This window comes from Solanum dulcamara, chromosome 8 (assembly GCF_947179165.1).
Source record: "Solanum dulcamara chromosome 8, daSolDulc1.2, whole genome shotgun sequence".
Lineage (NCBI taxonomy): Eukaryota > Viridiplantae > Streptophyta > Magnoliopsida > Solanales > Solanaceae > Solanum > Solanum dulcamara.
The window spans coordinates 19,940,168-19,967,516 of NC_077244.1; the positions used below are offsets into that span (position 1 = coordinate 19,940,168).

Here is a 27,349-nt window from a genome sequence, read left to right on the forward strand (position 1 = left end):
ACAACAACCCAGTGAAATCCCACAACGTGGGATCTGGGAGTCTTTTTTTTTTTAAAAGTAATAATAACTAATAAAAATAATTAAAATGTAATGATTTATTTTTTCCTTTTTCCCTTTGTTTGTCTTATTTTCCAACATTCTACTAAAATAATTTAAATTATTTTCCTAAAATTATTATTTTTTATAGTAATTAAAATTATGGTTAATTTTTTTTATAGTATGCAAAAATTATATCTTTATTTATTCTTGTTATGATTAAAATATGTGTTATTATATTTTAAATTGTTAATTATTGTGATTTATAGTTGTTTTATTAACTTCGTCATATCTTCCTTTCCAAAAATGATTTAAAACAAATTAAGTACAAAAATCTACTTTTATTCTATAGTCGATCAAAATTTATTGAAGTAAAACAAAATTTACTACGCTAAAAAATTCATAGATGTTCTAAACGATATTTGAAAAAACACAAAATTTATTTTTTTCTTTTTCATTCTTTTATTTTTATAGTAACCAACATAAGCTATTTATTTATGATTTCACATATATTAAATGATTAATAGGTATTTTACATTTGGTAGTATGAAATTAAAATATAAAAGTATGAAAAATAATATAAAAAAATAAAAGAGGCAAGGTAAATATGTGATATTATATTTTAAATTATTAAATATTTTAAAATTCATTGATAACAAGATATTATATTTTAAAATCATTACATTTTAATTATTTTTGTTAGTTATTATTATAAAAAAGGAATTATTTAAAGGAAAAAAGAAAAGAAAAAAAGGAAAAAAGAAAAAATAGCGCCTGATGTGACTTGTATAAGGAGCACGGCGGCGTACGATTTACTTTAACGCTGTTAACTGCGTAAATGATAAGACGCAAATCACACTACACCTTTACCGTTTTAATATCATCCAAAGTTGATATGACGTTTTGGAATTTTACTCTTGTGTTCTAATTTATGCTCTAAAATAATTTTCTTCTTTTAGCCAAAAATATTAAACACTTTAAAATTTAAAAATGATTATAGAACGCCGGGTGGCTCCCCAATTTCTTCACCGAGTCTGCAGTGGCTTACTACCCATTTTTCTCTCACTAATAAATCCCAGAAATAGCTGCGACTTGAAATTGACCAACGCATGGCTTCTAACTCTTCCTCCAATAGCCCTCGCACCGTCGAGGAGATCTTCAAAGACTTCTCCGCCCGTCACGCCGCCGTCCTCCGTGCCCTCACTGGCGGTACTTTGCTCTTTCTCGATGCCTCTTTACTTCTACTTTATCATTGTTTCTTTTGCTTTGTTTAATTGATTCGCTGCGACTCTCAGATGTGGAGGAATTTTACTCACAGTGCGATCCAGAGAGAGACAATTTGTGTTTGTATGGACATCCAAATGAGTCTTGGGAAGTTGCTGTGCCGGCCGAGGAAGTTCCGCCGGAGTTACCGGAGCCGGTGTTAGGTATCAATTTTGCCAGGGATGGGATGGAGCGAAGAGACTGGTTGTCTTTGGTTGCTATGCACACAGATTCGTGGCTGCTCTCTGTGGCTTTCTACTTTGGTGCTCGCTTAAACAGAAACGAAAGGTATGATCTTTCTGTCAAACACATTGAAATTTGAAACTTGAAACAAACCCGCATTTTTTTTTGTCTGATTCAATTCTTTGCTGTTCAGTGTAGACACAGAAAATTTGACTAGGATTTTGTTGGTAGAAGTTACTTCTTGTAAAGCATATGCCTTTTCTTTTACATACCACTGAAAATAGGATGAGTCATCAAGTTTTTCTTCACATTCTGCGGAATATAACACTTCTGCTTAGTGTTTGAGCAAAGTGTTTTAAGTTTACAGTGTAACTTTAGCCTAGTATATGAAAACAAGAAATTTAGATCAAATTAACTAGCTTTTGCAATTAAAATTGAAAAGGGTAACATTAAATCATTCGACTTGAAGAATGTTGCCTAGGTAATCCTGACTGGACCGAACACATAGAGAGAAGGAAGAGTTTCATCGAGAGAATCAAGTTTAACAACATCACCCTTCCCCGGACCCTGCGCATAGCGGGAGCCTTAGTGCATCGGGCTGCCGAAATAAAATAAATAAATAAACTCTGGATTGGATTTATAAGATTTTGAAGCTATTATCGGAAGTTCTTGGTATAATTTGTTTTAGATGGAAAATAAGTCTTGATCTGATATTCTCGCATAATATGCTCAAAATTTCAATATACATGGAATTTTAGTGCGAATATACAACAAAAGAAACAATTGTATTCATTGTAGAATTCATTCACTACGAAGGATGGGAAGACATAGCACACAAAGTGTTGACTACTTCTTGGATGAATCTGGAAGATATCAAGGACATCCCAATCGAGTGGAGGACATCGAAATCTTGGGCAACCTTGGGAAGATAAGATCCATATTGCAATAGTGAAGAGTCAATGTAACCGCAACAGATTTCTAGGAGATATCTGGTGGGGAGACATTACATCCAAAAAACCTAGAGATAGAGCAAGTAAAAAGGTTGGTTTAGTTACGATTGGAGGTTCCATTAGAATTAATGGTAAACAAGATGAAAATTTCCAATTGGAATCAAAGTAAAAAGAATAAAAATGGGGCAATGGTGCACACAAGGGTGCGGCCTAACAGTCAAGGAAATGATTGAAAATCATGAAGTACAAGTTTTAAATTCTTGTAGAGACAAAAGTTAGGTGAATTCTAATCTACCTAAGTTCTAGTGATAAGAGTTACCCGGCAATTGTGATAATGAAAACAATATAACGAAAACAAATAGGTACCTTAATAGTAAATGTGTGTAACTTGACCCAAATCCTACTGTTATACATGGGGAGGGGGCAATGGTTTTGAAAGGGAAAGTTGTTCATCAGACTTGGACTTCGCGACAAGAATAACATCACATCATCTAGAATACTTCACAGTTTTTTTGATAATTACATCAAGTTTTTGGAATTTTCTCTACACATTTGGTGAGAACAAATTTTAGAATAGGGAAAGTAAGTGTGGAGGGTTGATCAAGTATGAGGAGACTAGAAGAATGCAATTGTGTCTTTTCTTGTTCCCACAACAATCTCACCAATACCACTTTCCTGGAATCCTATTAGTATCACTCCTTCATCAGTGCCATCACCTTTGAGCACTTTGTACTTTATCTTCTGCCCAACTCCTCCAGCTCACCTCTACCTCTTTTGACGTATCATTGTCGCAAGCTCTCCACATCAGATCTAGATGCTTCATGCCCTCACCTAGTTCTTCATCTATTGTGAACTTGTTTCCTCTTAGTTCTCCAATTGCTTTTTCAAAAGGTACTTGATCTACTTTTGATCCTAGTTCCAAATAATGTTGGGTTGAGTTATCATCATTTATCATAACACTGTTAGGCCTTTGTCTCATCATTATCTTTTGTTAGTATCCCTAAGTCTACAGGTGAAGCCCTCTCTTATCGAGGATGACGATGATGACAAGTTATGATTGAAGGTGATATCTGCTTTACTCTAGCGGTACTTGAGAATTTTTTTCTTGCCTCCAAATAAAATCACTATAGGTTGTTGGGTTTATGCAGTTAAAGTAGGCTTGGATAATAAAAACTGACAGGCCTAAGGTTATACTCAAAAATTCGGGCTTGGTTAAACTGATACGTTCTCTAATGTGGCTAAAGTTGCATATGTACGCCTCTTTTTGATTCATGGTTCCTTTTCACCATAAATCTCTTATATTAGTTGGACATTAAGAATTTTTCTCCATGATGATCTTGAGGATGAAGTTCTTATGGAGCAACCATCTGGTTTTGTTGCTGAAGGGAGTCTTGTTATCTTGTATGCCTATTGCATTTATTGCTATATGGTTAGAAATAGTCTCCTCGAGTATGGTTTGGTAAGTTCAACACTGGAGTTTGGTATGACTGGCGTTGAGGTTGATCAATATGTGTTTTATCAGCATGCTTCTCCAAATCTGTGTATTTATTTGGTAGTTTATGTTTATGATATAGTTATAACGGGCAATGATCTAGGCAGATTGAAGTATTTCATAGTCATCGAGGTCGCTCAAACCCAATTAGGAAGCTTAAGTATGCTTTAGACATTCTTGAGAAGGGAAAAATGACAAATTGTAGACCCATTGTTACTCCCACTGATACATATACTGTACTTCTGTTAGGTTGGGCGGGGCCTTTTAGTGATCCTAGAAGGTACAAGCGGTTGGCTTGTAAGTTGATATACCTCACAATGACTCATCGTTACATTGCCTATCTAGTGAGGTTGTAAGTCAATTTATTTTACAGTGTCCCCGTGTGACAGCTATTGGGATGTGATTGTCCAAATTCTTTGATACATAAAATCAGCCCTACTGAAAGGATTACTCTTTGAGGATCAAGGCCATGAGCATATTGTTGGATACACTGAGGTGGATTAAGCAGGATCACTTTCTGATAGATCCACTTCTGGATATTGTATTCTTGTTGGAGGTAACTTAGTGTCTTGGAAATGTAGGAAATAGAAATGGTTGCTCGGTCAAGTGTAGAAGCAGAATGCCGAGCAATGGTTGTGGCAACTTGCGGACTAGTTTGGGGTCAAATAGTTGCTCAATGAATTGAAGTTCAGACAAAGAAGCCCGATATAACTTGTGTATCATAATCAAGGTGCTCTTCATATTGCATTGAATTTAGTGTTCATGAGAGAGCTAAACTCATTTCTTAAAAAAAGAGAATTTAAAACGTAGCGATCGATGATCACTTTGCCAGAGAAAATACTTTCAGGAGACATTGTCTGAAAGTCCATGAAGTCAAATGATCCAGATTTATATTTTCTTTCTTCTGTGCATATCTCTTACATATTATATCAGTACTTTCTTTATCAGACATGCTGGGAGAAACAATTGAATAAGATCAGAAAGATTTCCTATAAACAGGTTACATAGTGAATAGGAAGATACATCTAGGGAAGTGGCTTACAGTGATTGACAAAGAAAATGAAAGGCTAGGGATAAAGAACTTGAGGATCTGGAAATAAAGTTTGTTGTTTATGGATAAGTGGTCAAGTTCTGAGCAACAGATGGATCTATGGTACTAGTTTTTAAAGGAAAAATGTGATATGGATGATTGGTGGTGTACTCTTCCGTCACATCTTTACATAGATGGGCATTAAAAAGCATATCAGCAGTTTCTTGGATGAGTACCACAACTTGTTGAAGTTGGAGGTGACTGATTGTAAAAAATAAGTTTCTAATAGGATTTCTGGAAAGAAGCTTGCTGTGGAAGATACATTTCTAGACCTATACAATCTTGCAGTTAATAATGATGCTTCAATAGTTATCTATACAAGTGGAAATGGTTGGGATAAAAGGTTGACAAGGAATTTTCAAGAATGGGAGGTTAAAAATATTATTCAGTTCTTCAGAAAGCTAGAAAGCTTCGAGGAACAAATTAGCACGTGCTGGACAATGAAATTGCTCGCTTAAGTTTGAGACAATGCAGAAAGCTGTATGCCAAATGTGGGATATTTGCCAAAGCATGAATGAGACAACTCAGTGCAATGATTAATTTTCGTATATTTCTGAGATATCATTTGTGAAAGTAGGTTTTGTCGAGGATATACTATGGCTAGCAAGTCATTTTATTTCCAGTTTATTTAATGAGCCTGCTTTGGTAGTTTCCTAATTAGATTTTAAAATGAATTGTTAAGCAACAAGGAGGATGTCAAGTTCTTAGTTTTATCATGCTATAATATCCTAAATTATTTCCAGTGATATAGACACTAATTTGGATAAGTAAAGCCCCCCAAAAGTGAGTTGTTTTACTTTGATAACAACTTGTGAGGCATGTCTCCCTTAAGAAATCTGTAGAAAAGGAATTCAACTTGTGTAACAAATGTTTCATGTGCGATACTTGGAGTGGGACAACAACACTTTTTACTGCGAAAGGTGTTTGGGAATGCTAGCACAGGAGAGGATTGAGAAGTTTGTGAAATGTTTGTTGATCATTCCCCATGTATTGATTCAATGAAGATTTTGGGTGGAGAAGTGTAAATATAGACTCTTTGATGGAAAACATGGACGTATTCATAGTGAAAAATTAGATGTCTAAATTTCTGGTCTCTTGGTATACGGAGACCAATATAGATGATAGTGATTGTTTCATGAATTTCATTGGCTTCCTAGTTAAAAGAGGAGTAACAGTACCAACCTTTGGTTAACGCCACTCTTTTGGTGCTAAAATTGAATAGAATATTCATTTATAAGAAAAGAGGGAAAATTATACATTGGGGTCTTAAAATGTCTCTAAAAAGGGTAACAAAGCCTTGGGCAATGGACGTCTCTCTTTAACGTCCAATACTACATGTGCCATCTATTGAAGGAGATCAGAATTTTTTGTTGAACCAGTATTTTAACTCTCTTGTTAGGCCGAATAGCTTAATAGACACTTGTACTTGCACAAATTTGTCATCCCGGCCCTCAACTCCATGAAGTTTAGTCCCGACATCTGAACCTGTTCAGAACTTGTATTTTAGGTCCTTCGAAGGTTGACCGACTTTACGTGACATTTGTTTTGCTTAGCAGGATAATGTGCATGATTACACACTCTTAAAAACAAGTGCTTGTATTAGTTTTAATTAAAAGATATTAAAATTGAGAAAAAAATACTAAAAAGAAGAGAATAAAAAAATTTATATTGAAAGTTTAGTTTTAAACAAACTCCCCTCTCCCCATTCTTTTTCTTTCCCTCTCCTCACCCTTTCCATACCCCTCCATGGCTCTCTCCAGTTTCTTCTCCTTTCCTTTCCCCTTTTCTTTTCCCATTTTTTGTTCTTCCCCCCTCCCATCTCCTGAAACCCTCCTCCCCTCTCCCCATTTTTGCTTCGTCTTCCCCTCCCCGGGAACCTCCATGAGAATGGTATCTTCACTAGACCCTATTAATTCAACTTACATCACAGTCAACATTTTATTCAAAAAATCCAAAACCGTTTTTAGCTTTTGATTTTGGATGTGTTCGCTGGATTGGATTTTATACCAGTTTCATCCATATGGTGGTTTAAAAAATATGGTTGTTTTGCAACTACTCAGGGAGGAAGTCAGTGGAGGGGTGGTGGTGGTCTGCGATGGTGGTGAGTGGTAGCTTGCGATTGTTGTGGGTGGAAGAGAAAATGGATTTGGATTTTTTTAGTGAAGTAGTGTTGGAGATTGAGGAGATGGGTGGTAGAGCAGTGATGGTGGAGTTTGCTGGTGGGGATGGAGGAGATAGGTGGCAGACACAGGTGGTGGATTTCAGGGGCGGAGATGGGTGGCGAGTGGGTTTTTAGATTTTTTAAAAAAAGTATTAACCAAAAAAATGACATGGCATATTTTTATCTGATGTGTATATTTATATCAGTGCGATGGAGAGACACCTAGGGTCAGAGAGGTTTAAAATGAAAGTTTTGATTAGGTTCAGGTGTTGGATAAAGCATCGTGAAATGAGGGGCTGGAATGACAAATTGGTGCAAATACAATGTCTATTAGGCTATTCAGCCTTCTTTTTAGTGAGGCTGGACCTTCAGTTTGTGTGCCTGTACTACTCATACATGTAAGTTGCATAGTAAGCTCATTTTGTATTTACAAGTTTAAACTTGTGCATTCTACAAGTTAAGAGTCGATCTTTTGTTTCTGCAAAGAAGAAATATAATAGATTTTTGATTTTCCAAACAATAACTAAAGTTCCCTTCATTCAATTTTATATGTAGAAAGCCTGTCTTGAACCCAATTTGAAAAGCCATGATCGGCACTTAACGAACGTCTACCCCTGCCAAGCGAACCAGTTTCCTTAACAATATTTACATTCTATATGCAGAAAATGTAATTTAATGAAGTATGATAATCATATAATAGCAGCTGAAAAGTATCAACATCATAATGACAAGAAATCATAATCCCATGACTAGTCATGGAGTATCTATAGTAACTGAATTCAAAGTGTCATGGCCACAACCCCAAAACATAACTGAAAAAAATAAATAGAAACTCTAGCCTCCATGGACAAAGTGGACAGCTCACCTCATCAGGTACGATAGAGCAGTCTGCACGTCCCCAAGTATCTGAAGTAGTGCCAGCTGTACTAGTATCTGCAAGGAGCAGTATTTTTTGAGCCACGAGGACATAGTAGGATCATCGACCTATCTCCTTTCATACCCTTGGAGCAAGTCTTAGAAAACAGCAATACAGATTAATGCATATGCACACGTCACATACCATGTATGCTATATGCATGATTGTGATCCATATGTACATAATAGTATAAGTACAATAATGCTCATGAGTCATGATCCCCACATCTGGCAGCGTCAATCCTGCATCTGGTCGTCTTACACAATTAGGGTTATGCTTGAATTTCAAGGCTTCAAATTGGGTGTTGCTTGCTGCTACAGAGATGCTACAGATATGAACGAACACTCATTTGCTGCTGCATTTTATCTCTCACGAAATCACCAAGCAAAATGCTTGGTTTCAACAGAAAACCCCCTTTATGATGGTCACTTTATGATCCCCGTTCAGCTGCTCCTTATGCTATCACATTAAGGGACTTGGTTTTATTTATGGTTCTAACCTTCTGGAATCTTCTTTGTTTTCTTTTTTGACCTAAGATCTGATCAAGTATCCATCTTCTCGTGCTATGTTTGTTTTAAACAATACCTTGCAACCAACATGGGCAACTTATTTTTTTCAACTTGCTTGTTTATAATGTAACAAGGTAATGTAACAAGGTCCTACAACAACATACCCAATGAAATCCCACTAAGTGGGGAATGTAACAAGGTCCTAAAATATATAAATATCATTCTCAAACATTCTTTTTAGAAAACATTATCCAGCGCCATGGAATCCCATTCCATTCAACCATTTTTATAAAATGGTTATTGACGACCTCAAAGCACATATATTTTCCTCAAGTCATTGCATGAAGTCGATCATGTAGCTTTTTATCACGTCTCAATTTGAATATCTCATATATATATATATATATATATATATATATATATATATATATATATATATATATATATATATATATATATATATGCGTGTGTCCAATAAAAAGATAAACAAAGACTATACTTACAAAATTAACTCAATGGTCAGTTCCAATGACTTCATCTTACGTATGTGTTATTTGCATGAATTCCACTATCCCCCAAGAAAAGATGATTAAATCGAGCCATGGGAGAATTATAGTGTGTAAGCAATATGTTCATGAAAATTTACCTGACGTAACATTCTCGCTCCGTTAAAAACATCCGCTCTTGAATGTTAAACAAAGTACACCTGTGGCTAGAGGGGTGTGGACACTTCTCTTTCACAATCAACTCGTCTCTCGATACTTTACAACTACTTACTCCTCTCGTTGGCCGATTTGAACCAACTCGTATTTCCTCGATATGATGGATGTTTCCTACTTATGAAACCTTCTTTAATGGTAGCATAATGTTCGATGTGTGTAACCTATTTTCAGCCGAGGGGCTGTGTGTATCACATAGGGAAAATCTTACCCATAGCAAGTCGCGCAAGTGTACTGGAATTTCAGCATAGTCTTCCCTATAACTAAATTGATTCCATTTTATGCTTGTATCAAATCAGCCAACAACATGCATCAAAATAATACATTATCCAGTACATCAAGGCAACTCTGTATCATCAATCACATGCAAACGGGGCATAGATGACCCCTTACCATCATGCAGTAGTTACAAATAAGGAACATAGCTTGAAGGTGTCAAGCCGTCAACATTCTTATATCGAGTCTAATAATTATCTTAGATTATCATTTCAAGAAAGTAGAGAAATACATAGTGGTATGTAAGAGAAAATCACTATTAAGTTAAGCTTATGATGGTTCAGTGTTTGTTCCTTTATATCTCTTTGCACTTAATGTGCACGCACACATAGTAGCTTCTTGTAACATAGCATCTCTATTTCATACACCCATGACATCGGATGCATCTTTCCTTGTCTTAGCTGTGTTGTTTCACCTGTAAACATTTCAAGTAGCTTATGCTCGGACATGTGTCCATTGGGGACGACCAAAATTAAGATAACTCATAAGTGGTTCTTGAACTCTTAAAATATTTTTCATTTTATTCCCTTTATCCTTCATTGAAACGTAGTTTCATGGCTAGAAATACTTGAGCGAAGCTAGAATTTATAGGTTCTTGCACTTTTAATGGATACTTCTCTAACAACCCGTTCTTTATTGATTTCAAGACCTCGATGTTGATGAGTACACACTCTTTCCTTGGTAATTGGTATTGTTACAAAATCACTACAACTGTATACTATTGTATATATGGTAGTATAGCTGATTTGTAGGGATTTGAATATCTAATTGCTGTAGCTATTCTCTTCATGTGTTTATGTCATTGTATTCTTTGAGTAATAAACAAGTAATTCTTCATACCTTTTATTCTTCATTCCTTATCAAAATCTGGTATCAAAGCCTTGTCAGATTTGAAGTTGTGGTATGTCACTTGCTGGTCATTGCTGGAATTAGCCACTGCCTTATTTTCGGTTCGTCATTTGAAAAATAATTGTCACCACTTGCCTGTGGAGAAACATCTCCTTCTGATCCGCCATTACCCAGAACTTTGGTTGCCGGAGGAAACGCGTATGGGTTTCACGTACCGATGAAACCACCAGAGTCTATCTAGTTCGAGCTGCGCGTGGACCAATCTTTGTTCGATTTATTGATTCAGTGTGTCCTTGAAATTTTCGGTCGACTTATGGTGGTCTTCTGATTATTGGACCACGTTTTGAAGAATAAGCATCAAGAACCATGTTCTTCTTATCTGTTTTGAGCCATCACACTGTTTGAACTCTGTTGCTGCGGTTCGAATTTCATTCTCTTCTGTTCAATTGGTTTCGCATATGGAGTATTTCAGTTTCTTGACCATCTCTTTGAGTGACTGGTTTTTCAGTCTATTTGAATTTCTTATCTTGAATTTTGTTCGGTATCTCTTTGAATAGTTTGTCTATTTGAGTTGAGCCCTTTAGTTGGGGGTTGATTGGTTCTCTGTTAGATCTTTATATGTAAGAGTTCTTTTTGAGTTAGTTAGACAATCTGACTTGGTGGTGTGGATAGAACTGGTGGGGTAACATTCTGGTGCAGAGTTTTGGCATTTTGATATTGTGAGTTTGGGAAAATGACTGCTTTTAGTCCATTATCTGAAAAATTGATTTTGGTTTCTGCCGAGGAATTTGCTAACTTCTCTCAATACTGAAAATCATTGAAGGAATCCACTTCGGTTAATGCCTTTACGGAATCAGATACAACATGTCTTATCAATAAATGGGTGATTGGATTTAGGTGCCACAAATCACATGACAGATAATTCTAATATTTTTTCTTGCTTCCGATCACACAAAACACCCTCTCTAGTTACCGTAGCTGATGGATGAACTTGTAACAGTGGGATGGTTAAACCAACCTCGGCTATTACCCTGTCGTCTACTAAAGTTGCCATTTAATTTGATTTCTGTTGACAAGTTACCAGAGATTAATTGTTATTTATTTCTTTCACAATTATTGTTTGTTTGGTGATCTTATGACAAATCAGGTTATTGGTAAAGGACATGTATCCGATGATCTCTACATCCTTGATGATGAGAGTCTCAGTTTGTTGCCTGCTCTAATGTCGTGTCTTCATTTGAAGTTCATTGTCGACTGAGACATCCTTCTCTACCTCTGTTAAAGAAGCTTTGTCCTCAGTTCCAGAATATTTCTTCATTGAAATGTGAGTCATCGATTTGCAAAACATTGTCGCAGCTCGATAGGTCCAAGGGTTAATAAGTGGGCTGAGTTGGCTTTTGAGTTTGTTCATTCGGATGTTGGGGACCATGTCTAGTCATTTCCAAAACTGGGCATAAGTATTATTGTCACTTTTGTGGATGATTTCTCTCAGATGACTTCGATTTATTTTATGAAGAGTCGCTCTGAAGTGTTTACTAACTATTGTGCCTTCTTTGCTGAAGTTAAAGCTCAATTCAATGCTTTGATACGTACTCTAAGAAGTGACAACGTTAAAGAATATATGTCAAAATTGTTTCGGTCATATATGAAACAACATGATATTCTCCACCCATTTTCATCTGTTGATACACCCTCAAAATGGAATTGTTTGGAGAAGAATAAGCATCTACTTGAGACAACTCGGGCACTTTTATACCAAATGAAGGTTCCTAAACAATTTTGGGCAGATATTATCTCTACAACTTCTTTTTAGATTAATCGCATGCCATCTACTATGCTTGTTGGTAGTACTCCTTACAATGTTCTTTTTCACTATTTTCGGTGGAAGCTAAGATGTTTGGAAACACATGTTATGTTCGAGATGTTTGACCATCTATTACCAAGTTAGATCCTAAGGCATTGAAGTGCGTTTTTCTAGGCTATTCTCGTCTTCAAAAAGGATATCAATGTCATTCTACTGAACTTGGTATATATCTTGTGTCAATTGATATGGTATTTCTGGAGCCATCATTTTTACATGCACCTCCCATTTTTACTAGTCATGGGAGGAAGATGAGTGGCTAGTCTATCAGGTCACCTGTATTTTGACAAAACAAGCCAATGTTGTACCTCCATCTCACTGTGCTTCTGTCGATCACCACCCGACTATTGTACCTTCAGTACTTTCTCGTTTGTGTTAGCAAGACTGCCAATTGTTCAAGTCTACTTAAGGAGGCGAGAGACCGATGTTACTTGTCATGCACCAGTTCTGTCATCTGATACTTTAGAAAACCTTGACCTCCCTAGTACTCTTCGCAAAGGTGCACACACTTGCAAATCCACTTATTCCATTTATAAGTTTTGGTACCAAAATTATAAATTCTTATTCATATGTAGAGGTACAAATTTATAGTAGAGAGAAACAAACAAACTAACAATTTGATTCCTTGATTCTAGGAGATTTGAGATCAAGGGATGCTTTTATTTGGTCTAATTTCCTAAAATATTTAATAACATATCAAATCTGATTTTATCATATCAATTTAGATCCTACGAAATCTGATTTGATCATAGTCAAATATTCACAAATCAACACTTCCCGTGGAAGTTGGCATATAAATATCTGTCATGCCTAACTTGCTTACAAGAATTTCAAAGTTTTGATTAAACAAGCCTTTTGTGAAAATATCTACAATTTGCTAATTTGTTGGGATGAAAGGCATGCACACTTCTTCAATCTTCTCTTTTATTAAGTGTCTATCCACTTCAACGTGCTTTGTTCTATCATGTTGAACGGGATTGTGAGCAATACTTATGACGCTTTGTTGTCACAGTACAATTTCGTTGGTCTGCAAACAATTTTTTCAGTTTTCCATAGTCTTCTTGAGCCAAATCATTTCACAGATCCCATGGCCAGATTGGTATCCAACTTCGGCACTGCTACGGGCTACGACATTCTACTTTTCACTCCTCCAAGTCACGATATTTCCATAGATTAATGGATAATATCCAAACGTAGACCTCTCAGTGGTAGAACTTGTCCAATCAACATCTATAAAGCTTTCAATGCCCTTATATTGGTTTTTTTTTTGAAAAACAATCCTCTCCCGGGTGAACTTTGCAGATATCTTAGAATCATGTTGACCGCTTTTTGGTGCTCTTTGTTCGGAGAGTGCAAATTAACTGTCTAAGCTTACTACAAAAGTTATATCAGGTTGAGTGTGTGACTAGTATATCAACTTCCCCACTAGTCTTTGATATTGACTTTGGTCAACTGAATTTCCTTCTTTGTTTTTGAATCTTATTTTCGGATCAATAGGTGTTTTAGCTAGACGAGAACCACTCATCCCTGTCTCTTTTAGAAGATGTAAACATACTTTCTTTGTGACACCATAATGCCTTCTTTTGATCTCATTACTTCCATGCCAAGAAAATATTTCAAATGGCACAAATCTTTGATCTTGAACTCCGAGGCCAACTGTTTTCTTTTAGAAGTCAAAATAAATTGTGGAAAGTAATTCTAGCATGCATTTGGTGGACTCTGTAGAGAGATGAATGAGAGATGTTTTGAGAATACGTTTAATTCCATTCATAAAATTAAATGGAACTGCATCATATCCTTGTTTTAGAAGTAGAAAGTATGTCTTGAACTACTGAAAGGGGTTTTGAAACCTAGAGGTAGGAATGTATGTCTTGAACATACGGAAAGGAGTTTTAAAACCTAGAACATGGGAAGGCATCCTAATAATAAGATAGGTGGATGTCAAAAGAGCTTCTCCCTAAAGAAATTTAGGGACTCTACTTGTGAATATTAAGGCTCTAGTTACTTCCATAAGATGCCTATTTTTTCTCTCATCTACTCCATTTTGTTGGGGTGTATTACGACATGAACTTTTGTGCACTATTATCTTGGAAGTGAAAAAATTGCCTAGTTGGTCATTAAAAAATTCTTTGCCATTATCACTCCGAAAATATTTGAGTCTTCTCATGAAATTGTGTCTTAACCATAACATAAAAAGGCTCAAACATATGTTTTACTTCCTCTTTGTCTTTCAATAGGTACACCCAAGTTAGTCTAGTGTGACAATTTATGAAACTCACAAACCACCTTTTTCCATTTATAGTTGCTACCCTAGAAGGCTCCCAAACATCACTGTAGATTAACTTAAAGGGTTTTTGTGACATGATATTTTTGAGAAGAAAAAGATGAACATATGTGCTATTTCACAAAATTTACACCGGAAAGATGATGCATTATTGTTCATAAATAACTGAGGTAACAAGAGTTTCAAATAATAAAAACTAGGATGACCAAATCTAAAGTGTCATAGCATGACTTTGTTATCAACTAGAACAAAGTTCAAACAAGTTGAACTACAATTTACTGAATTGCCACCATCATCAAGAAAATAGAGACATTCAGACTCTCTAGCATTGCCAGTCGTCCTCGTAGAGACCTTGTCCTGAAATACACATGAAGTAGAGTCAAAGATAGTACGACAATTAAGGTTTTGAGTCAATTTGCTGATGGACACAAGAATGTTAGGCAATTTTGGAACATGAAGGACATCAAAAAGAGTCAAAAGAGGGGTTAATTTGACTGTCCCTTTTCTAGCAATTGCTGAGAAGGAACTATCAACAACTCCGACTCTTTATTTCCTGCAGAAAGAGTGTAAGTAGAGAAAAAAAAGGGAATTCCATGTCATGTGATTGCTAGCGCTTGAATCTAATCTAAGAACTTATATCAGTAATTTGTACTCACAAAAACAAATAGTGCAATACCTGTTTGGAAGGATCGGGTTTACTGGTTTGGAGTTGAGAATGGAGAAGTTTGTGCAGTAGCTCTAATTGCTCTTTAGTGAATGGTGGCATTTCTGGTGAAGGTTACAACCCTGATTCATTGCTGATACTCTGAAAGGCCTGGATGCCATGGTTGTCTGCCACTTTTTTTCTTCCATCTAGGCAGTTTCCCATGGATTTTCTAGCAAGTCTCACGAGTGTGCCAATATTTTTTGCAAAAATCACAAGACAACTTTTTCTTTCTTGTCATTTTCGTTTTTTGCAGTAGTTAGAGCGGAGGATCTATATTTTTTGCTTCCAGATCGGAATCTATTTTTAGCATAACATTCCTCCTTGTTTCTTCTTGCCTAATCTTAGAAAGAGTTCCCTCAAAGTTGGCAGTGGTTTATTTTCAAGAATCTGTGAACGAAGTTCGTCATATTCTTGGTCAATCCTGCTAGAAATAGATATAGCCCTCTCATTTTCTTCCTTTTTCATTGTTTTTACGCTATCCTTAGGACACTCCCATTCATCATTATAGCATTAATCTAATTCTTGTCATATGAAAATCATGTCATTATAATAAATAATAACACCTCCCCCCCTCCTTGCTTTTCATAGTTTATTTTGTTAATTCAAAAAATTGAGAAGCATTTCTACATCAAAATGAGTCTCTCTAACAACCTCCCAAACATCCCGAGTGGAAAAGAGACAAATATGATCTACCTAAGGCAGTCTCTATGGAGTTTAGCAGCCAAGCGATTACTATTGAGTTTTCTGATCTCTAGGCATTCATTTTTGGGTCTCCGGGTTCAGGCTTTCTCGTTTCTAGAGTTAGGTGCCCAGATTTTCCTCACCATCAATTGCCAAATGGAAAGATTGAGCCCGTTCCAAATAACTCTTGCCATTTAACTTATGAGAAGTAAGTTGAAAAGACAAATGAGAGGAATCATTGCCTTGGTTCATTGTTGTCTCGGTCAGAACTTTGTTAAAAAAACTCTTGATTTCTATCGATGCCGTTGGGTGACGTTGCCCAGAAAATGTTAATTTAGTCATAAGCAACACAAGAATAAAGCTGCTCTGATACCATGACGTTTGGTACCAAAATTGCACATTCTTATTCATATGTAGAGGTACAAATTTATAGTAGAGAAACAAACAAACTAGCAATTGATCCCTTGATTCCAGGAGATTTGAGAATCAAGGGATGATTTTATTTGATCTACTTTCTTGAAATATTTAACATCAGATCAAATCTTATTTTATCAGATCAATTTAGATCGTACAAAAACACATTTGATCATAGTGAGAAATTCACAAATCAACACCTTTGCTAAATTTGTATTCTATGACTGCTTATCCTCTATTTCTTGATCTTTGAAGTGATTGCTTCTCTAGACTCCCATCTCGATACCAAAACCGCGAAGGAGGTTTGAATCATCCTAGATGGTTTGATGTAATGCTTGATGAAATACATGCCTTGGAGAAAAACCACACATGAGATTTGGAGGATATACCGAAGGGAAAGAAATTAGTGGGATGTAAGTGGGTCGTCATAGTTGAAGTTAATCTAGATGGTTATGTAGGAAGGCATAAGGCCATACTTGTAGCTAAAGGGTATGCTCAAACACTTCTGTTTGTTTGTTCATTTCTCTAGCCGCTTATGAGAAGTGGCCTTTGCATCAGTTGGATATCAAGAATGCATTCCTTCATGTTTGTTATTTGAAGAAGTCTTTGTATGACTTGAAGTAAAGTCCCAGGGCTTGGTTTGGCAAGTTCAGTGTAGTTCAGGATTTTGGGTTGAAAGTAAGCAAATGTGACCACCTAGTCTTCTTCAGCAATCATCAGCTAGCAGTATCTTCCTTGTTGTATATGTTGATGACATTGTCATCACGGGGGTTTCTTCCCTCAAGTCTTTTCTGCATACTAGGTTTAAATAGAAGCAAAAAGGTAATTTTTCTGTCTCAAAGAAAGTTTATTCTTGACTTGCTTGTAGACACTAGAAAGTTGGTAGCCAAACTTTGCATTACACCAACGGTTCCTAATGTGCATCTCAAGAAAGATGATGAAGAGCCTTTGATGATCCACATAGATATAGAAGGTTAGTTGGGAAGATAAATTACCTTATAGTAACTCATTCAGATATTGCTTTTGCGGTAAGTGGTGTTAGCCCGTTCATGTCCGCACCTATGGTCAAACACCAGAAACTTTGGAATAGATTTTGTGTTACTTGAAAGGAGCTTCTGGACTTGGCATGTTGTATAGCAATCACAATCATACTTGTGTTGAATGTTTTGCAGATGTTGACTAAACTAGATCTGAAATTGATAGAAGATCTACTAAAGGCTATTATATCTTTGTTGGAGGGAACCTAGTATCATGGAGAAGTAAGAAGCAAAGTGTTGTATCTTGATCTAGTGCAGAATCTGAGTATAGAGTTATGCCACATTCTATTTGCGAGATTATGTACTTTTAATTGAAATTGGGTTGAAGCATCATACACCCGCAAAACTTTAGTGTGATAATCAAGCTTTTTTTCATATTGCCTCAAATTCGGTATATCGTGTAAGCACTAAGCATATTGAGGTTTACAGTCATTTTTTTCGTGAGAAGATTCAGGAAAATGTGATTTCCACTTGCCACGTGAAGACGGAGAGAAACTAGCTAATTTGTTCACAAAAGCATTGAATGGAACTCGAGTTGATTGCCTTTGTAACAAGCTAGGCATGATCAATATCTATGCTCCAGCTTGGGGTGGGGGGGTGCGGTGCGGTGCTGGAGTGTTACCAATTGGCCTAAGTTTGGAAAGTAAAAATTCCAATGAAGGTGTCTTGTTTTGTCTGATTGGTGATTAGGAAAGCATGCCTAACTCAAGTCAACTAACAAAGAAGAGGTTTTCAGATTTGTTCAAGATGTCTTTTATGTGACCAGGTGGTTGAGAGCAATGAACACCTCTTTTTACATTGCAAGACAACTATAAATCTATGACACATGTTCTTTTGTATTTTGGGGATAAAATGGGTAATGCCTAGCTCTACTCTGGGGCTTCTGAGCAGTTGGTGAAGTGTAGGGTACAGAGGAGGGGAGGAGGATTGGTGGAAGATTATCCTTGCTTGCATCTGGTGGAGTGTGTGGAAAGAAATGAATTCCAGATTTTTTTGAAGGCACTAGCAGTTCTATCCATAAAATTAGGATAAATTGTCTTAGTTTGTTCTTCTTTTGGTGTAAACAAAGTATATGGGGTAAGTAGGTAACTTAGTTGACTTAATTGGCAGTGTATAAGAATATAGGTTTTTGAACTGTGGTCTTTTGTACCTTTTGGTTTGTTTTTGTAAAGATCTAAACTTGGCACTTTTTTGGGGTGTCTAAGTTTTGTTTAATAGAAATACAATTGTTACTTTCCTAAAAAAAGTGTGTTGCAGAATCACTACAACTGCATAGTATTGTATATATGTGGTATTATAGCTGACTTGTAGGGATTTGAATATCTACAACTCCAGAACTTGAAGAACTGGCCTTGGAATAAATATTTCGAAAAAGAAAGATTTTTCAGAAGCTGGCATCGCTAGTTGACTCTTCCTCGTCGACAGCCAGCAGCAACTAGAGCATCCCGTCTGACGGGAAGAGCTCACTCTTCCTTAGGCAGAAGCTTGTTGAGATCATAGTTAGCTTATTCTCGTGTATTTGTATCATTGTATTCTTTGAGTAGTAAACAAGTAAATCTTCATTCCTTTTCAATACAGGTATTATAGGAATCAAAATTCCGTTCAGTTCTTTTCCAACATTTTGTAGAATGTAGGCTATACAAAAATCATTAAATTTAAAGTTTGTCATCCTCCAAAAACAACAACTTATCAAGGTACGTTTAAGCTATTGAGATTCGTGCTTGTTTTTGGATTCAAATATGAACATGCTTTAGAGACGCATATGACTTGTCCATCTTGATTAAGGTAGTGCTAGTATACGTGATGACAAATCGACGCATCTGTAATGCTTGTGGCAATGATGTAGTCACCCATCACAAGATTCTAAAATATCTGGGTCTGTTCTTACACAAGGGCCACTAATAACTCTCTTCCGTTCTCTTTGTCTAGTGGGCATGATGCTCTATCTAGTTTCTTGAACCAGTGCCCTAAGGTGGTCTTACTTGGTCGAGACCTTTCCTTAAATTAAAAGAGCGAGTAAATTATTGGGTATTCTCATATTTTTCATAGTGTCAAAATCGACTTCACAAAGTCATAACTTTATAGGTGAACTTTTCTACTTGTCTGTACTTTATATATCCCCCCAATCACATTCACTTGACTTGGAAAATGATTTCCTCAAACTTCATATCTCATTCGCCTCCAAGTATCAACACATTTCTCAAGGGCTAGTCATGTTATTATGCATCATTTACCAAACTTCTCTCTGTAGCCAGTTGTTCAGTTGTGGGTCCACGTTAAACAGATTGGGCTCACAGAATACTTCAGGGCTGGAGTGGAGAGCCACAAAGAACTTCTCAGGAACTGTATAAAAAGGACCGAGAACTACATCTATGTACTCAAGACTCTCCAAAAATGTTGCCGCTCCCGTGTCAGATCCTTTTTAAAAAGTACAACACTTTTGAAGGATCCGACATGCATCCATCGACATTTTTGAATAGTTTGAGCAACCTAGCTTGTGGACTGGACATGCTGTTCAGTGGATTGATCGAGGTCTGCACGAGTTGATTAAATACAACCAGGAAAACAAACTGAAAAATCTGCAGAAGCTGGTCAGCCCAATTAATCATTAATGGTTCTAGAACATCAAGTGAACCTTTTCATTTGGTCTCTATGGACCTCTATTCCAATAATAACCCATTAATGATATAAAGAATTTTGGAAATGCTTTAGACTAAGTTAGCTTGCCTTCCATTAATCAAGATAAGCAATCAGAAATTTACTGTACTAGCCCATGCTTGTTGGTTGTACTTGATCAAAATATGTGATGTTTCATTTTTCTTGCAAAATACAGGCCCCTAAGCCTTGTAACTTATCTGAAACTCTCGTTAATATTGTAAAGGTATAATTCTGCAGTCAAATCACAGCGCTCTCTCTTTCTCTCTCTATCTCACACAGAGAGAGAGAGAGGGAGAGAGAGAGAGAGAGAGAGAGAGAGAGGGAGAGAGAATCCCCTTGCTTTTGGACTTTTGTCAGTTTTAAGATGGGATGTTGTTGAGAAAGAGGATGGAAGGATGCTTATTATCTCCTGCTTTTGTGTTGTAATGTTAAGTGTAGGTCCCATTCTAATAGGCCACTGTTAAGTTTTATAGTCAATCTGCTCTTTCTGGCTGTCCAAAAATTGAGTAGCAGTGTATGGTGATTGTTTGTTATGGTAAAACATAGGTAGGTGTTTTGTGCTTTTAGGTAAGAAATGCATTAGTATATCTTTTATTTCTATTCAGGGTGCTTATGTTTCGTCAATTTAATTGAGAAGGAACTGCATAGTCTTTTAATTCCTGTGCCTGCAAATAACGTTTGACCTCAATGGGAGAAGACTTTGGATGTTGTTCCAGAAATGGTAAAATGCTTTATGACACATTTTACTTGAGTAGTAGTTCTAATCTTTTTCATCAGATTGCCTGTTACAGGATTTATGAAGTGGAGGTACAGATGATTTGACATTTCTTTAAAGATAGTATAGGTAGTGTACCTGTCAAAAAAGGGGAAAAATCAATAGGGAACAAGAAAGAAATAACAATATGAATTTCTCTAGTCTCTCATGAAAGAGGCCAAAAGCACCAGTTGTGGCCCCCCCTCCCCCCCTCTTTCTCCTTTGGATGGAGAGGAACTATTTCACTAAGGGTTCATTTGGTTGGTGAATAAGGTATACCGAGATTACAATCAGGGGACTATAATATGAGGATTAAATAATGACATGGTTATTTAGTGAATATGCTCTTATTAGGAGATGATTGTCCTAAAAATGAGATATACGGGGTAAAATATAAAATATGTGTTTAGTTTTACACTAGATAAGTTGGGACAAGTGTTTAGTTTCATTTTTCACCTTGGGCTTATTAAAGGAAGGGGTAGAGAGCCTTGGAGAATGGCATCTTGTTCATTTTGGTGTTGTATCCCAAGATTGATTGTTATCCCGTATTGAAGGTGGTATAAAAATAATACCACAATTGTGGTTTAACTAATCACAGTATTGCTAATTCCAGATTAAAAAATTCAACAAAACACAGGATGAAATAGTCTCACATTTTATGTCGGAATTGTCATCTTTTATCCCAGAAACCAAATGACCCCCGACTGGTTGAAGGCTGAGGTTGGGAAGTTGCAAATCATCTGTTATTCCCCTCAATTTTGCATTGTCACAACTCACAACTCTTGTACTGATGACTTGTTTAAAAAAGTTGTTGGGGTTCGTTGCAATTGGCTTTCCTCATTGCCCATTCCCTAGTTGCTTGAGCCAGCACCCTACTCAAGTGGGTCCACCCTAGCCCGATGGGATCACCATGAAAGTTGTCTTAGCTTCATATGCATGCAAATATGTGGGTACCATGTCTTAGGGGAAGGGATCTTGGAAAAAGGGCATGGAATCAAGGATTTTCAAATCAACAGCAACAACAGTAACAAAAGCCACTTGATCTAAATGTGCAACAACCAATCCAACCACTAACTCTTGTGTTCTCTATACCACATGCTCAAGGTTGTCTAATATGGCCATGCACCCCTAGAGTTTGCACTACATTAGAGTGCATAAGAGCTATCCTCCCAACCAGCTGCTCCATCCTCATATTCCACTCTGGAAGATATGTTTAAGAAAATCATGGAGTCGCACCAATCTATGCAGGAAGCTCAGCAACAAGAACACCAAAGTGTCAAAAGTGAGTAACAGTGTGATCGTCTCCGGACATCTTTGTGGGGAGACAATTGGCCAGGCCAAGTCTCATTGAAGCAACTATATCCAGACATTTACAATTTATGTCAACAAGTAGCAACAATGGCTTTCATATGGACAGAACAAGGCTGGAACCTCGGTTTCAGAAAATTTCTAAATGACTCTGAAATGGGAAGAATAGCTGAATTTTACAATAACCTATCCCAATTCAAAGACACTTCTCGAGACAAGGATTGTATGGAATGGAAAAGGAATATGCAAAGAGTGTTTTCTGTGAAATCGAGGTGGCCAGCATAGCCCTTAATGCTGAGGAATACAAATAACCAATTTTCAAAAAAAATAGTGTTCTGTGAAATCTACATATGGTGAACTCAAGAATTAGGTGGGATGCTTGCCACGGAAGTTCATTTGGAGAGTCAAGATCCCATACGAAGTAGCATGTTTTACCTGGCTTGTGGCCAAAGTAGCAGTATTGACAGAGGATAATTTGAAAAGGAGGGGGTACCAATTATGCCCCAGATGTTATTTATGTGAAGAACAGGCAGAGAACCATTTCCTTTTATATTATAAATGGAATGATAATTATATGGAAAATCTTCATCAACCTGAGGGGAATAGGTGGGTAATGCCAGGGAGCACAAGGGATGTACTAAACAGTTGGAGCAGTGATGACAGCTTAACCAATTGGAAGGAAAGACGGAGGATTGTCCCAGCATGTATTTGGTCAACTGTCTGGAAAGAGAGAAATCATAGAAGTTTTGAGGACAAGCAATGATACCTTCAGAAATTAAAGATGAACTGCTTAGTCCTTTATTGTTTTTGGGTGTAAACAAGAATGTTTAGTGGAGGCTGAAGATATTTTTGATGTTTTAGACGTCATTTATGAAGCAATACAGATAGGAAGGTTTTCTTTGACTTGTTATCTTTCCTTCCTTTTTGGGGGGACTATACAGTTTGTGTGGTTATACCTGTTTATAATATAAAATGTTACCATTATCCAGAAAAAGAAAGCGATCATCTCCATGGGAGAAACCATAAGGAATTGAGAGGGAGGAACTAGCACCAGATCAGCAAAAGAAGACCAATGAGGACATCTCAAGAGAACAACCAAAATCACCACGTCCATTTCTACAAAGATTAGAGAGGAAAGAAGATGGGAGTAGATTCAAGAAGTTCGTTGAATTAAAGCAACTGCAGATCAATGTTCCACTCGTTGATACTTTGGAGCAAATGTTGGTGTATGCAACATTTTGATCAAGAAGAGGAGGCTATATGATATGAGTATGGAGAATTTAAACCGTCTGAAGAATGCAGTTCCACCATTCAGTATAAATTGCTTCTAAAGTTGAAAGATCCCAATGGTCTTACTATATCATGCTCTGTTGGAGGAAAGGTTTCCGGACATGGATTGTGTGATCTTGCTGCTAGTATAACTCTAATGCCACTTTCCATATTCTGAAGGTTAGGTTGGGCAATGCTAGACCAACCCCGTGTTGTTTTACAATTGGCAGTTATGACAACAACCAAACAGATGGAGTAATAAATGATGTGTTAGTTCATGTGGGCAAATTTGCTTATTATGCTAACTTCAGTGCATTTGATTATAAGGAAAATATTGTTTCTTTTATGACAGAAAAATCTGTCTAGGGCCACTCTTAGATTCAACCCCAACTTTTGGAACTCGGGACTTGTGACCTAAATCACAAGTCGCCCTGGGGCATTATAAGAAAGATATTATTTTAGCTCGAAGATATTTTTTTAATGCACTAGTTAAGATTTTTAAGGGGTCACACTGGTAAGCTACATGTTTTATCTGATTTGGACCTGCACGCAGTATCTTATCTCTAGCTTGCAGAAATCCAATTTGTTTTTATTTCCATTTCTTTTCTTTTATATTTCTTCATATTTTACAACTTGCATGCTCGGATATCCTTTAGTGTCCACCGTGTGGCAACCTATGATAAATTGAATTGTACTTTCTAGCTTTTTAGTAGTTTTCCTTTTAAGCTGACCTAGTTTATAAAAAAATAGCTTTCGGATGTACTTCAATTCACGGAACTGGCAGTACTAGACTACTAGTATGATACCAGCGCCAGTGTGGAAATGACTCCAAGGAACGTGGTGGTCATCTTGGCTGGTGAGAAGAAACTGACCCACCTCACTATTCCTTTTTCTTCATCTCTTTAACCTACTGGTTCTGTTGGAACCATTGAGTTGGTTTCTGAAATTTTGCCAGCATCTCTTGGTCTCCTAGAACTAGAAGCTTGGTTTTTTTTAATAGTTTTTGTGTTATTCTGGAAATGTCAAAAACTGTTTAGAAGTATTGCCTTGGTGCACAATTCTGTAGTATATTTTGATAAAATGTTTCCTTTGTTGTGCTAAAGCTATTTTGGTGGTTGTTTATCTGAATGAGCGTACTTAGACTAAGGTTCCATTTGTTTGCACTTAATGAGGGTTTGAATCTTCAAATGTCAGCCATTAAGTGCGTTTTTTTTACAACTAAACTGTTTTTAATAGGTTTGAATCATTCAAATCTGTAGGGAGTCTTAATATCTTTAAGACCGTTAATTCACTTGAAGATTTCAGAACATGTGATATTTTTCTCCTCCTCTTACAACCACAAAATTAGCACCACTGAGCAATAGCACCTAAGCACCACCACACATCCACCAGCTGCAATTATCAACCACCTCTACCACCAACCGCAACTGTTCCACAGCCACCTATAACCACCATTTCTGCTAGCCACCTCTAATGCCAACCCAGCTGCTAACCACCGCAACAAACCACCTCCACCACTAGCTAGCACCATCACTTGCCATTACTCACCACTATCTAACCACTTCCACCACCAAGCACTTCCGCTATCAACTACTACCACCACCAATTGCCTGCACGGCCAACCACTATTGTCTGTGATGAGCTACCACTATAAGACCACTACAACGGATCACCTCCAGGTACCCACCACCGCCAACCATCACTTCACTACCGTTATTGCCAATGACCATCACTATTAGCTGCAGTAGCCTCTAGCTTTAAATTAGTATTTTTTTTCTCGAAATTCTATGTTTATATAGTTTTTAAAAGATAAATACATATTCAGATGCTGAGAAAACAAATATTCTTATTTATTTGGTGTTTAAATCTAAGATATATTATCTTAATAATTAGATATGTATTCAAATTCAATCATCTTAATCACAATAAAAACAAACGGGGCTGTAGTAATTTGCATTCTAAGCAGTCTTGACGATTTTATTGTGCAATCCCATCTACTTCTGTTTTCATGAATTGAACTTACTATGCCTAACCATATCTTCTGTCATTTCTTTTGCTACACAGGAGTCGTGTGTTTACCCTGATAAATGATCTACCAACTGTCTTCGAAGCCGTGACAGGGAGGAAGCCTTTAAAGGACAAGCCAAGTGTTGATAGTGGAAAGAAATCAAAGAACAATGCAAAGGTACTCAATTAAATCATTTGTGGGTCACCCTTTTCATATAAAACTTTGTTTACATGCTTACTTGCAGAGAGAAAAACAAATTAAAGCAAATCAAAGGCTACACGAGGAGAGTGATGATGGGGATGAAGGGAATGAAGATGAGCATGAAGAAACTCTATGTGGAAGTTGTGGAACTAATGGCAATGAGGACGAGTTCTGGATTGGGTGTGACATATGTGAAAGGTGGTTTCATGGCAAGTGTGTGAAAATAACTCCTGCAAAGGCTCAAAGTATCAAGGAATACAGATGTCCTTCATGCAGCAATAAAAGGGCAAAACATATGGGTTGAGTTATAGCTTTAGGAAGAGTTGAGTTCATGTTAGCATAAACTGAAGATTGCTTAATCTGCAGATGAACCCCCTGACCTGCACAACTCCCATTCTGCTGCTCCTTACTCTGTGTTGATGTATACTTTTGTTTCTTTTTTTTTTCTTCTCTCGAAAGTGATTTCTGTTTCTTGTTAGTTTACAGATGTAGCTTTATATCAGGAGGGATAAAATTAAGTTCCTTGTAACTGTTGGCATGTTCAGTTCCTTTCAAAATTTAACATATTCTTAAGACTGACAGTTCATCTGTGAATGTGCTAAATATCTTGACAAGAAAAGACTCTACTAGTAGCTCATGAGTCCTGGTATTATACCATATTGAACACCTAACATGCATGATATTTTTACGAACCAAACTAATTCAGACATCATAAGTATATTGGTAGATGTTTTCGTCTTAAATATAGTAGTACTCATAGTAAACTTTGATGGAAAGACAATGAACAAAGATGTAGTTGTTGAACCAATGTTTATATAATTCTCAAGTTAGGAACATTCTGCTTATCTAGATTGATGATTCTCTTGCCTTTGGTTGGGACTTCTTGAAATGAATTAAATTCATATGTACCTGCAGAACAAAAATCAAGTTAGCAAAATAACCAACAAGAGTATTTTCCTCCCTTAAGGAGTGTTGTCCTCTATAATGTCAAGTGATCCTTTAGCCTGTTAATGGAGCAAACCTGCATTCACACTTCAAGGCACTTCCCAAACACCATTTATGATATGCACCATAACCAAAGAATCTGTTTCAATAATGATGTTTGAAACCATTATCCCAAATGTACTTTAAACCTTCTCTAGATGCAATAGCAAGCTACTAGATCAGTACTATCAACAATCTTCAATCGTTTTGCACCCATTAGATCACCATTAGAGTTTCTTACGTAGAATCTGCACTAGGACCTGGATTTCCTCTAGAAACCCCATAAGTGATACATTTCCACCAGCCTTGTGGTGGATTAGACCATGTAACCACATTATATTGAATAGTTGACCTATAAGCATCAAGGAGTGTTACCATCTGGGGCCAGGTTTGGGAGTATCTGAATAATTGAATTTCAAATTGATAAGCTTCTAAACAGTGTTGTTTATGTCCCAAAAGACCTTGCCTATTGATTAAAAACCTCCATGTAAAATAGAATTCCTTCTCTTCCATAAAAACCACAAAATAATGTCAGGAAATGCTTGAAAAATCACCTTATGTCTAGAATTACCTTGAGCATCACACCACAATTTCATTGTTTGCTTTATATGTATCCTAGTATCAATTAAACCGCCAACATTTGGAAATTACTCCCCAATAGTGATAGCAGATTCTCCTTTAAGAAATAACTTTCCATTATATCGCTAACAAGATTAGATCAACATGAGCACAGTTGTGAT

The 27,349-nt window shown here is 36.7% G+C and overlaps 1 protein-coding gene across 1 annotated transcript; it reads left to right on the plus strand.

Annotated features, from left to right (window-relative positions):
• The first annotated feature begins 1,041 nt into the window (after positions 1–1,041).
• Positions 1,042–26,154, plus strand: LOC129900343 (PHD finger protein ALFIN-LIKE 2-like). The gene is made up of 4 exons (XM_055975304.1): positions 1,042–1,245; positions 1,332–1,587; positions 25,481–25,601; positions 25,669–26,154. Exons 1-4 carry the CDS (start codon positions 1,146–1,148, stop codon positions 25,927–25,929), a joined length of 738 nt encoding a protein of 245 aa, XP_055831279.1. The 5' UTR covers positions 1,042–1,145; the 3' UTR covers positions 25,930–26,154.
• Positions 26,155–27,349: the final 1,195 nt, after the last annotated feature.

What these genes read in the sequence shown, in the direction of transcription:
- LOC129900343 (XM_055975304.1), top strand. Translation starts at nt 1,146, where the DNA reads ATGGCTTCTAACTCTTCCTCCAATAGCCCTCGCACCGTCGAGGAGATC. An exon ending in CCTCCGTGCCCTCACTGGCG is followed by an intron (nt 1,246 to 1,331) that starts GTACTTTGCTCT and finishes TGCGACTCTCAG; the next exon opens with ATGTGGAGGAATTTTACTCA. An exon ending in CGCTTAAACAGAAACGAAAG is followed by an intron (nt 1,588 to 25,480) that starts GTATGATCTTTC and finishes TTTGCTACACAG; the next exon opens with GAGTCGTGTGTTTACCCTGA.